At 55.8% G+C, this 18,226-nt stretch overlaps 1 protein-coding gene across 1 annotated transcript; it reads right to left on the bottom strand.

Moving 5' to 3' along the window:
- Positions 1–8,957: 8,957 nt before the first annotated feature.
- Positions 8,958–9,915, bottom strand: LOC142928898 (emopamil-binding protein-like). Its single transcript, XM_076069366.1, has 2 exons — positions 9,706–9,915; positions 8,958–9,135 (listed from the first exon to the last, which is right to left on the bottom strand). The coding sequence occupies exons 1-2, from the start codon at positions 9,863–9,865 to the stop codon at positions 8,993–8,995; spliced, it is 303 nt and encodes a 100-aa protein (XP_075925481.1). The 5' UTR covers positions 9,866–9,915; the 3' UTR covers positions 8,958–8,992.
- Between the last annotated feature and the right edge of the window lie 8,311 nt (positions 9,916–18,226).

An 18,226-nucleotide genomic window follows, 5' to 3' on the forward strand; every position in this document is an offset into this window, starting at 1 on the left:
GGGACCTTGCCCAGATCTTTCAAGGATTTGTGAGCTCCTCACACAATCCAGCCTGGTTAAACCCAGGATGGATCGTAGGCAGGCCAGCCTAAATGTTTCTAACCGTCGAAGATGTTCCATTAGGGGGGTCCACGTTTCGCAAGGGTAGAGAAGGGAGGGAATGACCGTGGCCGAGAAGACCTGAAGCTTAGTGCGGAGCGACAGACTAGGTAGCTTCCACACAGCGTTACGCAACCGATGAAAAGATATTGCCGCTCGACTGTTTCGGAGTGAGACCTCTGCTGTTAAACTGGAGCCGGTCATAAGCACACTACCCAGGTATGGGAAACTCTCCACTCTCTCCACAACTGCCCCATCACCAATTGGGAGTTGTGGGGGTAGAGTGCCCGATTGTACAAAATACCCAGGCAGTTGCTTAGTTTTGGTGGGGTTGATGGTAAGGCCGCACCTCTTAGTGGCACACTCCAGTCTCAGCAGCAGCATCTCATCTCCTCCTCTGAGTATGCCGAAATTACCAAGTCTCCGGCATACGTAACGTGGTTGACCAATAGGGAGCCATCCCTTGACCGCACCCGGGCATCGATCAGCCTCCCATTGTATCTGTACCAGATGGAAATTCATCGGGTACAGCTACTGAAGGCTTCACGAACTACGTGATCGAAATAGATGTTAAATAATGTTGGAGCCAGAGGACATCCCTGTCGCACCCCAAGGTGTACAGGCAATGGCTCTGACGCCGACCACGTAGTTTTACCCAGGCCCGCTCACCATCATGAAGGTCCTTAATGAGCATGAGCAGAGGGTCAAGGACTCCGAAAGCACGAAGAACAACCCAGAGCCCAGGCCTACTGATGGTAGCATAGGCCTTGACTCACACAGACACACACACACAGACATACACACAGACACACACACTCACAGACACACACAGACACACAGACACACACAGACACAGACACACACACAGGCACACACACGCACGCGTTCCCGTGAATATGCTCGGCAGCTGCTGGGTCTGTCCCGTGACCTCCTCTTGCACCTAGCCTGGCACAGCAGTCAACCCAAGGCACCTGCTGGGTCTGTCCCGTGACCTCTTCCTGCACCTAGCCTGGCACAGCAGTCAACCCATGGGCACCTGCTGGGTCTGTCCCGTGACCTCCTCCTGCACCTAGCCTGGCACAACAGTCAACCCACAGCACCTGCTGGGTCTGTCCAGTGACCTCCTCCTGCACCTAGCCTGGCACAGCAGTCAACCCACGGCACCTGCTCGGTCTGTCCCGTGACCTCCTCCTGCACCTAGCCTGGCACAGCAGTCAACCAACGGCAGTTGCTGGGTCTGTCCCGTGACCTCCTCCTGCACCTAGCCTGGCACAGCAGTCAACCCATGGGCACCTGCTGGGTCTGTCCCGTGACCTCCTCCTGCACCTAGCCTGGCACAGCAGTAAACCCACGGCACCTGCTGGGTCTGTCCCGTGACCTCCTCAGGCACCTAGCCTGGCACAGCAGTCAACCCACGGGCACCTGCAGGATCTGCCCCGTGACCTCCTCCTGCACCTAGCCTGGAACAGCAGTCAACCCACGGGCACCTGCAGGATCTGTCCCGCGACCTCCTCCTGCACCTAGCCTGGCACAGCAGTCAACCCACAGCACCTGCTGGATCTGCCCCGTGACCTCCTCCTGCACCTAGCCTGGCACAGCAGTCAACCCATGGGCACCTGCTGGGTCTGTCCCATGACCTCGTCCTGCACCTAGCCTGGCACAGCAGCCAACCCACGGCACCTGCAGGGTCTGTCCCGTGACCTCCTCCTGCACCTAGCCTGGCACAGAAATCAACCCACGGCACCTGCTGGGTCTGTCCAGTGACCTCCTCCTGCACCTAGCCTGGCACAGCAGTCAACCCACGGGCACCTGCAGGGTCTGTCCCGTGACATCCTCCTGCACCTAGCCTGGCACAGCAGTCAACCCACGGGCACCTGCATGGTCTGTCCCGTGACCTCCTCCTGCACCTAGCCTGGCACGCAGTCAACCCACTGGCACCTGCAGGGTCTGTCCCGTGACCTCCTCCTGCACCTAGCCTGCCACAGCAGTCAACCCACGGCACCTACAGGGTCTGTCCCGTGACCTCTTCCTGCACCTAGCCTGCCACAGCAGTCAACCCACGGCACCTACAGGGTTTGTCCCGTAACCTCCTCCTGCACCTAGCCTGGCACAGCAGTCAACCCACGGGCACCTGCAGGGTCTGTCCCGTGACCTCCTCCTGCACCTAGACTGGCATAGCAGTCAACCCACGGCACCTGCAGGATCTGTCCCGCAACCTCCTCCTGCACCTAGCCTGGCACAGCAGTCAACCCATGAGCACCTGCTGGGTCTGTCCCGTGACCTCGTCCTGCACCTTGCCTGGCACAGCAGACAACCCACGGCACCTGCAGGGTCTGTCCCGTGACCTCCTCCTGCACCTAGCCTGGCACAGCAGCCAACCCACGGCACCTGCAGGGTCTGTCCCGTGACCTCCTCCTGCACCTAGCCTGGCACAGCAGTCAACCCACGGGCACCTGCAGGGTCTGTCCCGTGACCTCCTCCTGCACCTAGACTGGCACAGCAGTCAACCCACGGCACCTGCTGGGTCTGTCCAGTGACCTCCTCCTGCACCTAACCTGGCACAGCAGTCAACCCACGGGCACCTGCAGGGTCTGTCCCGTGACATCCTCCTGCACCTAGCCTGGCACGCTGTCAACCCACTGGCACCTGCAGGGTCTGTCCCGTGACCTCCTCCTGCACCTATCCTGCCACAGCAGTCAACCCACGGCACCTACAGGGTCTGTCCCGTAACCTCCTCCTGCACCTAGCCTCGCACAGCAGTCAACCCACTGGCACCTGCAGGGTCTGCCCGTGACCTCCTCCTGCACCTAGACTTGCACAGCAGTCAACCCACGGCACCTGCAGGATCTGTCCCGCGACCTCCTCCTGCACCTAGCCTGGCACAGCAGTCAACCCACAGCACCTGCTGGATCTGCCCCGTGACCTCCTCCTGCACCTAGCCTGGCACAGCAGTCAACCCATGGGCACCTGCTGGGTCTGTCCCGTGACCTCGTCCTGCACCTAGCCTGGCACAGCAGCCAACCCACAGCACCTGCAGGGTCTGTCCCGTGACTTCGTCCTGCACCTAGCCTGGCACAGCAGTCAACCCACGGGCACCTGCAGGGTCTGTTCCGTGACCTCCTCCTGCACCTAGACTGGCACAGCAGTCAACCCACGGCACCTGCTGGGTCTGTCCAGTGACCTCCTCCTGCACCTAGACTTGCACAGCAGTCAACCCACGGCACCTGCAGGATCTGTCCCGCGACCTCCTCCTGCACCTAGCCTGGCACAGCAGTCAACCCACAGCACCTGCTGGATCTGCCCCGTGACCTCCTCCTGCACCTAGCCTGGCACAGCAGTCAACCCATGGGCACCTGCTGGGTCTGTCCCGTGACCTCGTCCTGCACCTAGCCTGGCACAGCAGCCAACCCACAGCACCTGCAGGGTCTGTCCCGTGACCTCGTCCTGCACCTAGCCTGGCACAGCAGTCAACCCACGGGCACCTGCAGGGTCTGTTCCGTGACCTCCTCCTGCACCTAGACTGGCACAGCAGTCAACCCACGGCACCTGCTGGGTCTGTCCAGTGACCTCCTCCTGCACCTAGCCTGGCACAGCAGTCAACCCACGGGCACCTGCAGGGTCTGTCCCGTGACATCCTCCTGCACCTAGCCTGGCACAGCAGTCAACCCACGGGCACCTGCATGGTCTGTTCCGTGACCTCCTCCTGCACCTAGCCTGGCACAGCAGTCAACCCACTGGCACCTACAGGGTCTGTCCCGTGACCTCCTCCTGCACCTAGCCTGCCACAGCAGTCAACCCACGGCACCTACAGGGTCTGTCCCGTAACCTCCTCCTGCACCTAGCCTGGCACAGCAGTCAACCACGGGCACCTGCAGGGTCTGTCCCGTGACCTCCTCCTGCACCTAGCCTGGCACAGCAGTCAACCCACGGCACCTGCTGGGTCTGTCCCGTGACCTCCTCCTGCACCTATCCTGGCACAGCAGTCAACCCATGGGCACCTGCTGGATCTGCCCCGTGACCTCTTCCTGCACCTAGCCTGGCACAGCAGTCAACCCAGGACACCTGCTGGGTCTGTCACGTGACCTCTTCCTGCACCTAGCCTGGCACAGACGATCCTAAAAGCGGGCCAAGAGCCGTTTCCGAAGTGCGACCGATGTCGAACTTGCTCTTGCCGGGACATCTGAAATTGCAGCGACTGCGACTTCAATTCGCCCGGTTGTGCCTTAGCCAAATCGGGATTCTCGTTATGAAGGGCCTCTGCCCACGTTCCATCTGACCCGCGGACATCACATGGGCCAACACGGTACCCGCCGGGGCCACAGCCGTCCTTTCACCCACATTCAAATATCGCTGCACCACATTGATACGGGTCCGCAGCCCTGCTCGCGGAACTCACATCGGATGAGGAGGGACGTGTGAACAGGCGGTGGGCACGCTGTCGACGGCGGACACAATTCCGCCGTCGACCGTTCCGCGGGAATGCCCCCCGTGGTGCTGATGGAGAAGTCAGACGATAGTCCTGGGGCATCTGTGTCGGCTTCCGTAAACTGAACGGGGTGACGGTGGCCGGCGCATGCCACTTCCGCGTGTGGGCGAGTCTTTGGATGCGTTGTCGAGTTTCTTTCCTTCGTCCCCTCTCCGATGTGCGCGCGGGAGCACCCATAGCGCTGAACTGGTTGTGGCTTCGAGGAAAACAAATGCGGCAGGTTGCGCTCGGGGCGGGTGTCGAAGGCACGTGCTGCGGCGAGGGAAATCACCGGCCGGGGGCCACGGGCCGCTAATGAGTGGGGCGCAAAGCGGTGCCAGCACGTGCCTCTCTGGGCTGTCGGGGCATTGTCCGCGGGTGCAGCTGCAGACATCGCCTAAGTTGCACCGTCCGTGGTGGGGATCGGTCGAGCTTGTGGAAGTTAATTGGCCCTTGTGAAGTGAACCAGTCGTGGTGTACGAAGGGACCGGTAGCTACGGGAATCATCGATGAGGGGGGGCGTGGTCATGTGACGGAAGAGAACGGTGGAGTCTACCGGGAGAGCGAGCGTCCAGAGTCAGCGAGAAGGTTCGGGAAGGGGGGCATGGTCATGTGACTGAAGTGAACGGTGGAGTCCCCCGGTAGATGGAGCGTCCAGAGTCGGCGAGAATGATCGAGAAAAGGGGCGTGGCCTCGTGTTGGTATATAAGGGAGATGCGCGGGAGACTCGGGGCTGTTGCGGTGGAGGTCTCCGCCTGATGCCAAGTGAACGTGTCTTCAATGAGATGCCATCTCAAGGGAAGTGTGTCGAGTCGTCATTACGTCAGTGTCGTGACGCAGTTCGGAGACAGGAATCATTGGAGGCGCCTTCTTTACTCTTGCACGCGAAGGGGACTGCACGCACCCTACGTGGGTGCACACTCTTTATGTATATCTCACACACAGCCGTGCCTACTCTCAGCGGCACTACCTAGCTAGTACAGTTGACAGGCTGTCGAGCTAGCGGGGCCCGGTGATCAGGGGCGGAGCCAGGATGTTGACTTTGGGGGGGGGGGGGAGCGGGGGGGGGTTGACTTCAATATTCTGAGATATCCAGTGTAATGTTTTCCAGTGGGCGCCACAAAATGCGTAAAACAAATTGTCTTGGATTTGAACTCGGAGTTTATTAATAGGTCGGAGCCGCTGATGTGGCTGATAAGTTCGATGAGTTCGAAAGGCTGCCGCTCAAGCAGCCTGCAGGGCAGCACAAGATGGCAGCCTGCAGGCCAGCACGAGGTGGCAGCCTGCAGGGCAGCACAAGGTGGCAGCCTGCAGGGCAGCACAAGGTGGCAGCCTGCAGGGCAGCACACAAGGTGGCAGTCTGCAGGGCAGCACAAGGTGGCAGCCTGCAGCATTTTGCAGCAGCCGGATATCCGGTTATCCCGATTACCGACTTTCCCAAAATTTCAGGGGGGGCCGAGAGGGGGAAATCTGCTGAGGCCGCCTGTTTATGAAGGTTTAGAGATGAGCGGGGCAGCTGACATTAAATGTGGGTGGGGCAGCCGACATTAAATGTGGGCGGGGCAGCTGACATTAAATGTGGGCGGGGCAGCCGACATTAAATGTGGGCGGGGCAGCCGACATTAAATGTGGGTGGGGCAGCCGACATTAAATGTGGGCGGGGCAGCCGACATTAAATGTGGGCGGGGCAGCCGACATTAAATGTGGGCGGGGCAGCCGACATTAAACGTGAGCTCGGCGAGGGCCGTGGCTCACAAATTTGTCGCGAGCGATTTACGTCGAGATCTATTTCAATTTTTTTATCCTACCTGCGTGAACTTTTACCGAAAGAACCACAAAGAGCACAACAGTCCCATCACGATGTCGAGGCGATTCACGTCGGGCGTTTTTTACTCGCGGCAATGCGGCACGGCGTAACGCGCACGTTATTTTCAGCAAAATCGTCTCTCTCTCTCTCTCTCCTCTCTCCTCTCTCCCCGCCCTCCTCTCTTTCACCACAGCTCTTCCGATGTGCATTTTGGCGAGGGCACCACTGGGGTGGGGGGAGGGGGGGCGGGGAAATGTTTCGATTGGGGAGACGAAGGGTGGTTGGTACCCGTCGGCATTCGATCGCTCGTTTTTTTTACTTTTTTTAAATTTTCATTTCTCTCGCGCCAATCAAAAAAAAATTGGGCGGGCGGACGGACTACGGGAAATCTCCTCCAACGGTCGCGCCAGCACCGGCTTCCGGCTCGGCTCATCGCCACTTCCGCTTGCCGCCGCCGCCGTCACCGGCGGCCTTGGCCACGTGCGGCCGGTGAGCGACGGCGAGCGCCCCCCAGGACTGGGCGAGCAGCACAATGGGCAGCAGCACCCAGAGGCCGTCGAAGAAGACGAGGTAGAGCCAGAGGAGGTCGGCGCTGTCGGTGCGCAGGCTGGCGCTGCCCGCCAGCCACTCGGGGGCGGACGTCATCCAGCCGCCGTACAGCTCGCACACGCACAGGCACACCTGTACAAAGTGGCTACGTACAGCTCGCACACGCACAGGCACACCTGTACACTGTGGCTACGTACAGCTCGCACACGCACAGGCACACCTGTACACTGTGGCTACGTACAGCTCGCACACGCACAGGCACACCTGTACACTGTGGCTACGTACAGCTCGCACACGCACAGGCACACCTGTACAAAGTGGCTACGTACAGCTCGCACACGCACAGGCACACCTGTACAAAGTGGCTACGTACAGCTCGCACACGCACAGGCACACCTGTACAAAGTGGCTACGTACAGCTCGCACACGCACAGGCACACTTGTACAAAGTGGCTACGTACAGCTCGCACACGCACAGGCACACCTGTACAAAGTGGCTACGTACAGCTCGCACACGCACAGGCACACCTGTACAAAGTGGCTACGTACAGCTCGCACACGCACAGGCACACCTGTACAAAGTGGCTACGTACAGCTCGCACACGCACAGGCACACCTGTACAAAGTGTCTACGTACAGCTCGCTCACGCACAGGCACACCTGTACAAAGTGGCTACGTACAGCTCGCACACGCACAGGCACACCTGTACAAAGTGGCTACGTACAGCTCGCACACGCACAGGCACACCTGTACAAAGTGGCTACGTACAGCTCGCACACGCACAGGCACACCTGTACAAAGTGTCTACGTACAGCTCGCACACGCACAGGCACACCTGTACAAAGTGGCTACGTACAGCTCGCACACGCACAGGCACACCTGTACAAAGTGGCTACGTACAGCTCGCACACGCACAGGCACACCTGTACAAAGTGGCTACGTACAGCTCGCACACGCACAGGCACACCTGTACAAAGTGGCTACATACAGCTCGCACACACACAGGCACACCTGTACAAAGTGGCTACGTACAGCTCGCACACGCACAGGCACACCTGTACAAAGTGGCTACGTACAGCTCGCACACCCACAGGCACACCTGTACAAAGTGGCTACGTACAGCTCGCACACGCACAGGCACACCTGTACAAAGTGGCTACGGGCGGGCGGGGGAGGGGAGGGGGGAGCGTGGCGGTGGAGGTGGTGTGGGTGGAGGCGGTGGTGGTGGTGGTGGTGGTGTGAGCGGAGGCGGTGGTGGTGGTGGTGGTGTGAGCGGAGGCGGTGATGGTGGTGGTGGTGTGGGCGGAAGTGGTGATGCGGGTTAGTGGTGTGGGCGGAGGTGGTGATGGTGGTGTGGGTGAGTGAGTGCGCGGTGGAGACAACGTGGTTAGTGGTGTTGGTGGAGATGCGTCGTTACATGGACACCCCACAGCGTCGTCACGGATACGGTGACACCCACAGCGCCCCCCCAGCGGTAGAGCTGCGTGACCCCCTACCGGTAGTGAGGCGTGACCCCTACTGGTAGTGTGGCGTGACCCCTACCGGTAGTGTGGCGTGACCCCTACCGGTAGTGCGGCGTGACCCCCTACCGGTAGAGTGGCGTGACCCCTACCGGTAGTGCGGCATGACCCCTACCGGTAGAGCGGCGTGACCCCTACCGGTAGAGCGGCGTGACCCCCTACCGGTAGAGCGGCGTGACCCCTACCGGTAGAGCGGCGTGACCCCTACCGGTAGAGTGGCGTGACCCCTACCGGTAGTGCGGCGTGACCCCTACCCGTAGAGCGGCGTGACCCCTACTGGTAGTGTGGCGTGACCCCTACCGGTAGTGTGGCGTGACCCCTACCGGTAGTGCGGCGTGACCCCCTACCGGTAGAGTGGCGTGACCCCTACCGGTAGTGCGGCATGACCCCTACCGGTAGAGCGGCGTGACCCCCTACCGGTAGAGCGGCGTGACCCATACCGGTAGAGCGGCGTGACCCATACCGGTAGTGTGGCGTGACCCCTACCGGTAGAGCGGCGTGACCCATACCGGTAGTGTGGCGTGACCCCTACCGGTAGAGCGGCATGACCCCTACCGGTAGTGCTTGTCCTGGACGATGGCGAACACCAGCAGCAGCGCCAGGGGCCCCGCAACCGCCACCGTCAGGATCTCGAGCGCCACCACGGTGGGGTCCGAGTGAAGCCAGCGGCTGTCGGCGCGACCGTACTCCTTCCCTGCGGCACACCGGGGCATGGCGTCGGCACGGTCGCCGCAAGGCGCCGTTTCAGATGTCATTTTTATTGTACCAGGTAAGGTCCCACTGAGGTCTCTACATCTCATCTACAAACTAAACTATTTTTTTTATTTAAAGCTTTCGTGACTGCAGTAATTCATATTCTTTTTCGGTTAAGTCACGTTGAAGGGAAACAATAACGTGACTTTACGGAAATAAATAAGAATATGAATATAAACTATTTTTATTGTAACCAGGTAAGGTCCCACTGAGGTCTCAACATCTCATCTACAAACTAAACTATTTTTATCGTACTAGGTAAGGTCCCACTGACCTCCCTACATCTCATCTACAAAACTAAACAATTTTTGCTCCGTGATTCTTTCGGTAAATTCACGTAGGAAATAAAATCAAACAATAATAATAGTATCCGACGTTTCGATTGCAACACAAGCAACCGTCATCAGGTAAGAGTGAACGAGAAAACAAGCACACAGTAAACTTAGAAACACAATGCAACACAACACAGAGAGCTGGCGTGGACGTGAACCCCGGTGAGCAGTTGGCTTACACAGCATGGAGTGGACGCTGTCCGACTCCGCCACAGAGCTCACCAGCGAGATGCAGACGAAGGGACCCTCCTGCAGGCACAAAGACAAAGGTCCCCCCCACCCCCACCGTGTAGCCTCAGACAGACTGTTGGGGCAAGTGCTGTGTAGCAACACCAACATCGCAGGCCGGTGTAGCTACACCATCACTCACAGAGTGTAGCTACACCATCACTCACAGAGTGTAGCTACACCATCACCAGTGTATCTACACCATCACTCACCCAGTGTAGCTACACCATCACTCACTCAGTGTAGCTACACCATCACCAGCGTAACTACACCATCACTCACCCAGTGTAGCTACACCATCACTCACCCAGTGTAGCTACACCATAACCCAGTGTAGCTACACCATCACCAGTGTAGCTACACCATCACTCACCCAGTGTAGCTACACCATCACCAGAGTAGCTACACCATCACTCACCCAGTGTAGCTACACCATCACCAGTGTAGCTACACCATCACCAGTGTAGCTACACCATCACTCACCCAGTGTAGCTACACCATCACTCACCCAGTGTAGCTACACCATCACCAGCGTAGCTACACCATCACTCACTCAGTGTAGCTACACCATCAATCACCCAGTGTAGCTACACCATCACTCACCCAGTGTAGCTACACCATCACCAGCGTAGCTACACCATCACTCACCCAGTGTAGCTACACCATCACCAGCGTAGCTACACCATCACCAGTGTAGCTACACCATCACTCACCCAGTGTAGCTACACCATCACCAGAGTAGCTAAACCATCACCAGTGTAGCTACACCATCACTCACCCAGTGTAGCTACACCATCACCAGTGTAGCTACACCATCACCCAATCAGTGTAGCTACACCATCACTCACCCAGTGTAGCTACACCATCACTCACCCAGTGTAGCTACACCATCACAAGTGTAGCTACACCATCACCAGTGTAGCTACACCATCACTCACCCAGTGTAGCTACACCATCACCAGCGTAGCTACACCATCACCCAATCAGTGTAGCTACACCATCACTCACCCAGTGTAGCTACACCATCACCAGCGTAGCTACACCATCACCAGTGTAGCTACACCATCACTCACCCAGTGTAGCTACACCATCACCAGTGTAGCTACACCATCACTCACCCAGTGTAGCTACACCATCACTCACTCAGTGTAGCTACACCATCAAGAGCGTAGCTACACCATCACCCACTCAGTGTAGCTACACCATCACTCACCCAGTGTAGCTACACCATCACCAGAGTAGCTAAACCATCACCAGTGTAGCTACACCATCACCCACCCAGTGTAGCTACACCATCACCAGTGTAGCTACACCATCACCCACTCAGTGTAGCTACACCATCACTCACCCAGTGTAGCTACACCATCACCAGAGTAGCTAAACCATCACCAGTGTAGCTACACCATCACCCACCCAGTGTAGCTACACCATCACCAGTGTAGCTACACCATCACTCACTCAGTGTAGCTACACCATCAAGAGCGTAGCTACACCATCACTCACCCAGTGTAGCTACACCATCACTCACCCAGTGTAGCTACGCCATGACTCACCCAGTGTAGCTACACCATCACCAGTGTAGCTACACCATCACCAGTGTAGCTACACCATCACCCACCCAGTGTAGCTACACCATCACCAGAGTAGCTAAACCATCACCAGTGTAGCTACACCATCACCCACCCAGTGTAGCTACACCATCACCAGTGTAGCTACACCATCACTCACCCAGTGTAGCTACACCATCACCAGTGTACCTACACCATCACCCAATCAGTGTAGCTACACCATCACAAGTGTAGCTACACCATCACCAGTGTAGCTACACCATCACTCACCCAGTGTAGCTACACCATCACCAGCGTAGCTACACCATCACTCACCCAGTGTATCTACACCATCACCCAGTGTAGCTACACCATCACTCACCCAGTGTAGCTACACCATCACTCACCCAGTGTAGCTACACCATCACTCACCCAGTGTAGCTACACCATCACCAGTGTAGCTACACCATCACTCACCCAGTGTAGCTACACCATCACCAGCGTAGCTACACCATCACCAGTGTAGCTACACCATCACTCACCCAGTGTAGCTACACCATCACCAGTGTAGCTACACCATCACTCACCCAGTGTAGCTACACCATCAAGAGCGTAGCTACACCATCACCAGTGTAGCTACACCATCACTCACCCAGTGTAGCTACACCATCACCAGTGTACCTACACCATCACCCAATCAGTGTAGCTACACCATCACAAGTGTAGCTACACCATCACCAGTGTAGCTACACCATCACTCACCCAGTGTAGCTACACCATCACTCACCCAGTGTAGCTACACCATCACCAGCGTAGCTACACCATCACTCACCCAGTGTAGCTACACCATCACCAGCATAGCTACACCATCACCCAGTGTAGCTACAGCATCACCCACCCAGTGTAGCTACACCATCACCAGTGTAGCTACACCATCACCCACCCAGTGTAGCTACACCATCACCAGCATAGCTACACCATCACCCAGTGTAGCTACAGCATCACCAACCCAGTGTAGCTACACCATCACCAGTGTAGCTACACCATCACTCACCCAGTGTAGCTACACCATCACTCACCCAGTGTAGCTACACCATCACAAGTGTAGCTACACCATCACCAGTGTAGCTACACCATCACTCACCCAGTGTAGCTACACCATCACCAGTGTTGCTACACCATCACCAGCGTAGCTGCACCATCACTCACCCAGTGTAGCTACACCATCACTCACCTAGTGTAGCTACACCATCACCCAGTGTAGCTACACCATCACTCACCCAGTGTAGCTACACCATCACCAGCGTAGCTACACCATCACTCACCCAGTGTAGCTACACCATCACCAGCAAAGCTACACCATCACCCAGTGAAGCTACAGCATCACCCACCCAGTGTAGCTACACCATCACCAGTGTAGCTACACCATCACTCACCCAGTGTAGCTACACCATCACCAGTGTAGCTACACCATCACCTAGTGTAGCTACACCATCACCAGTGTAGCTACACCATCACTCACCCAGCATAGCCACACCATCACTCACCCAGTGTAGCTACACCATCACCAGTGTAGCTACACCATCACTCACTCAGTGTAGCTACACCATCACCAGTGTAGCTACACCATTACCCAGTGTAGCTACACCATCACTCACCCAGCATAGCCACACCATCACCAGCGTAGCTACACCATCACCAACGTAGCAACACCATCACTCACCCAGTGTAGCTACACCATCACCAGTGTAGCTACACCATCACCCACCCAGTGTAGCTACACCATCACCAGCATAGCTACACCATCACCAGTGTAGCTACACCATCACAAGTGTAGCTACACCATCACCAGTGTAGCTACACCATCACTCACCCAGTGTAGCTACACCATCACCAGTGTTGCTACACCATCACCAGCGTAGCTACACCATCACTCACCCAGTGTAGCTACACCATCACTCACCTAGTGTAGCTACACCATCACCCAGTGTAGCTACACCATCACTCACCCAGTGTAGCTACACCATCACCAGCGTAGCTACACCATCACTCACCCAGTGTAGCTACACCATCACCAGCAAAGCTACACCATCACCCAGTGAAGCTACAGCATCACCCACCCAGTGTAGCTACACCATCACCAGTGTAGCTACACCATCACTCACCCAGTGTAGCTACACCATCACCAGTGTAGCTACACCATCACCAGTGTAGCTACACCATCACCAGTGTAGCTACACCATCACTCACCCAGCATAGCCACACCATCACTCACCCAGTGTAGCTACACCATCACCAGTGTAGCTACACCATCACTCACTCAGTGTAGCTACACCATCACCAGTGTAGCTACACCATTACCCAGTGTAGCTACACCATCACTCACCCAGCATAGCCACACCATCACCAGCGTAGCTACACCATCACCAACGTAGCAACACCATCACTCACCCAGTGTAGCTACACGTTCACCAGTGTAGCTACACCATCACCCACCCAGTGTAGCTACACCATCACCAGCATAGCTACACCATCACCAGTGTAGCTACACCATCACAAGTGTAGCTACACCATCACCAGTGTAGCTACACCATCACTCACCCAGTGTAGCTACACCATCACCAGCGTAGCTACACCATCACTCACCCAGTGTAGCTACACCATCACCCAGTGTGGCTACACCATCACCAGTGTAGCTACACCAACACTCACCCAGTGTAGCTAGACGATCACTCACCCAGTGTAGCTACACCATCACCAGCGTAGCTACACCATCACTCACCCAGTGTAGCTACACCATCACCAGTGTAGCTACACCATCACTCACCCAGTGTAGCTACACCATCACCAGCGTAGCTACACCATCACTCACCCAGTGTAGCTACACCATCACTCACCCAGTGTAGCTACACCATCACCAGCGTAGCTACACCATCACTCACCCAGTGTAGCTACACCATCACCAGTGTAGCTACACCATCACCCACCCAGTGTAGCTACACCATCACCAGCATAGCTACACAATCACCAGTGTAGCTACACCATCACAAGTGTAGCTACACCATCACCAGTGTAGCTACACCATCACTCACCCAGTGTAGCTACAACATCACCAGCGTAGCTACACCATCACTCACCCAGTGTAGCTACACCATCACCCAGTGTAGCTACACCATCACCAGTGTAGCTACACCATCACTCACCCAGTGTAGCTACACCATCACCAGTGTACCTAGACCATCACCCAATCAGTGTAGCTACACCATCACAAGTGTAGCTACACCATCACCAGTGTAGCTACACAATCACTCACCCAGTGTAGCTACACCATCACCAGCGTAGCTACACCATCACTCACCCAGTGTATTTACACCATCACCCAGTGTAGCTACACCATCACCAGTGTAGCTACACCATCACTCACCCAGTGTAGCTACACCATCACTCACCCAGTGTAGCTACACCATCACCAGCGTAGCTACACCATCACCCAATCAGTGTAGCTACACCATCACTCACCCAGTGTAGCTACACCATCACTCACCCAGTGTAGCTACACCATCACCAGTGTAGCTACACCATCACTCACCCAGTGTAGCTACACCATCACCAGCATAGCTACACCATCACCCAGTGAAGCTACAGCATCACCCACCCAGTGTAGCTACACCATCACCAGTGTAGCTACACCATCACCCACCCAGTGTAGCTACACCATCACCAGCATAGCTACACCATCACCCAGTGTAGCTACAGCATCACCAACCCAGTGTAGCTACACCATCACCAGTGTAGCTACACCATCACTCACCCAGTGTAGCTACACCATCACCAGTGTAGCTACACCATCACTCACCCAGTGTAGCTACACCATCACCCAGTGTAGCTACACCATCACCAGTGTAGCTACACCATCACTCACCCAGTGTAGCTACACCATCACCAGCGTAGCTACACCATCACTCACCCAGTGTAGCTACACCATCACCAGTGTAGCTACACCATCACTCACCTAGTGTAGCTACACCATCACCCAGTGTAGCTACACCATCACCAGTGTAGCTACACCATCACTCACCCAGTGTAGCTACACCATCACCAGCGTAGCTACACCATCACTCACCCAGTGTAGCTACACCATCACCAGCGTAGCTACACCATCACTCACCCAGTGTAGCTACACCATCACCAGCAAAGATACACCATCACCCAGTGAAGCTACAGCATCACCCACCCAGTGTAGCTACACCATCACCAGTGTAGCTACACCATCACTCACCCAGTGTAGCTACACCATCACCAGTGTAGCTACACCATCACCAGTGTAGCTACACCATCACCAGTGTAGCTACACCATCACTCACCCAGCATAGCCACACCATCACTCACCCAGTGTAGCTACACCATCACCAGTGTAGCTACACCATCACTCACTCAGTGTAGCTACACCATCACCAGTGTAGCTACACCATTACCCAGTGTAGCTACACCATCACTCACCCAGCATAGCCACACCATCACCAGCGTAGCTACACCATCACCAACGTAGCAACACCATCACTCACCCAGTGTAGCTACACCATCACCAGTGTAGCTACACCATCACCCACCCAGTGTAGCTACACCATCACCAGCATAGCTACACCATCACCAGTGTAGCTACACCATCACAAGTGTAGCTACACCATCACCAGTGTAGCTACACCATCACTCACCCAGTGTAGCTACACCATCACCAGCGTAGCTACACCATCACTCACACAGTGTAGCTACACCATCACCCAGTGTGGCTACACCATCACCAGTGTAGCTACACCAACACTCACCCAGTGTTGCTAGACGATCACTCACCCAGTGTAGCTACACCATCACCAGCGTAGCTACACCATCACTCACCCAGTGTAGCTACACCATCACCAGTGTAGCTACACCATCACTCACCCAGTGTAGCTACACCATCACCAGCGTAGCTACACCATCACTCACCCAGTGTAGCTACACCATCACTCACCCAGTGTAGCTACACCATCACCAGCGTAGCTACACCATCACTCACCCAGTGTAGCTACACCATCACCAGTGTAGCTACACCATCACCCACCCAGTGTAGCTACACCATCACCAGCATAGCTACACAATCACCAGTGTAGCTACACCATCACAAGTGTAGCTACACCATCACCAGTGTAGCTACACCATCACTCACCCAGTGTAGCTACAACATCACCAGCGTAGCTACACCATCACTCACCCAGTGTAGCTACACCATCACCCAGTGTAGCTACACCATCACCAGTGTAGCTACACCATCACTCACCCAGTGTAGCTACACCATCACCAGTGTACCTAGACCATCACCCAATCAGTGTAGCTACACCATCACAAGTGTAGCTACACCATCACCAGTGTAGCTACACAATCACTCACCCAGTGTAGCTACACCATCACCAGCGTAGCTACACCATCACTCACCCAGTGTATTTACACCATCACCCAGTGTAGCTACACCATCACCAGTGTAGCTACACCATCACTCACCCAGTGTAGCTACACCATCACTCACCCAGTGTAGCTACACCATCACCAGCGTAGCTACACCATCACCCAATCAGTGTAGCTACACCATCACTCACCCAGTGTAGCTACACCATCACTCACCCAGTGTAGCTACACCATCACCAGTGTAGCTACACCATCACTCACCCAGTGTAGCTACACCATCACCAGCATAGCTACACCATCACCCAGTGAAGCTACAGCATCACCCACCCAGTGTAGCTACACCATCACCAGTGTAGCTACACCATCACCCACCCAGTGTAGCTACACCATCACCAGCATAGCTACACCATCACCCAGTGTAGCTACAGCATCACCAACCCAGTGTAGCTACAACATCACCAGTGTAGCTACACCATCACTCACCCAGTGTAGCTACACCATCACCAGTGTAGCTACACCATCACTCACCCAGTGTAGCTACACCATCACCAGCGTAGCTACACCATCACTCACCCAGTGTAGCTACACCATCACCAGCATAGCTACACCATCACTCACCCAGTGTAGCTACAACATCACCAGCGTAGCTACACCATCACTCACCCAGTGTAGCTACACCATCACCCAGTGTAGCTACACCATCACTCACCCAGTGTAGCTACACCATCACTCACCCAGTGTAGCTACACCTTCACTCACCCAGCATAGCCACACCATCACCAGCGTAGCTACACCATCACCAACGTAGCAACACCATCACTCACCCAGTGTAGCTACACCATCACCAGTGTAGCTACACCATCACCCACCCAGTGTAGCTACACCATCACCAGCATAGCTACACCATCACCAGTGTAGCTACACCATCACAAGTGTAGCTACACCATCACCAGTGTAGCTACACCATCACTCACCCAGTGTAGCTACACCATCACCAGCGTAGCTACACCATCACTCACCCAGTGTAGCTACACCATCACCCAGTGTGGCTACACCATCACCAGTGTAGCTACACCAACACTCACCCAGTGTAGCTAGACGATCACTCACCCAGTGTAGCTACACCATCACCAGCGTAGCTACACCATCACTCACCCAGTGTAGCTACACCATCACCAGTGTAGCTACACCATCACTCACCCAGTGTAGCTACACCATCACCAGCGTAGCTACACCATCACTCACCCAGTGTAGCTACACCATCACTCACCCAGTGTAGCTACACCATCACCAGCGTAGCTACACCATCACTCACCCAGTGTAGCTACACCATCACCAGTGTAGCTACACCATCACCCACCCAGTGTAGCTACACCATCACCAGCATAGCTACACAATCACCAGTGTAGCTACACCATCACAAGTGTAGCTACACCATCACCAGTGTAGCTACACCATCACTCACCCAGTGTAGCTACAACAT

This window comes from Petromyzon marinus, chromosome 24 (assembly GCF_048934315.1).
Source record: "Petromyzon marinus isolate PM22_M1 ecotype Great Lakes invasive population chromosome 24, UKy_Petmar_22M1.pri1.0, whole genome shotgun sequence".
Lineage (NCBI taxonomy): Eukaryota > Metazoa > Chordata > Hyperoartia > Petromyzontiformes > Petromyzontidae > Petromyzon > Petromyzon marinus.

Coding starts and splice junctions, on each gene's coding strand:
- LOC142928898 (XM_076069366.1), bottom strand. CDS start 9,865: ATGTTGGTGTTGCTACACAGCACTTGCCCCAACAGTCTGTCTGAGGCT. Junction 9,136..9,705: donor CAGCGTCCACTCCATGCTGT/GTAAGCCAACTG, acceptor GGTGTGCCGCAG/GGAAGGAGTACGGTCGCGCC.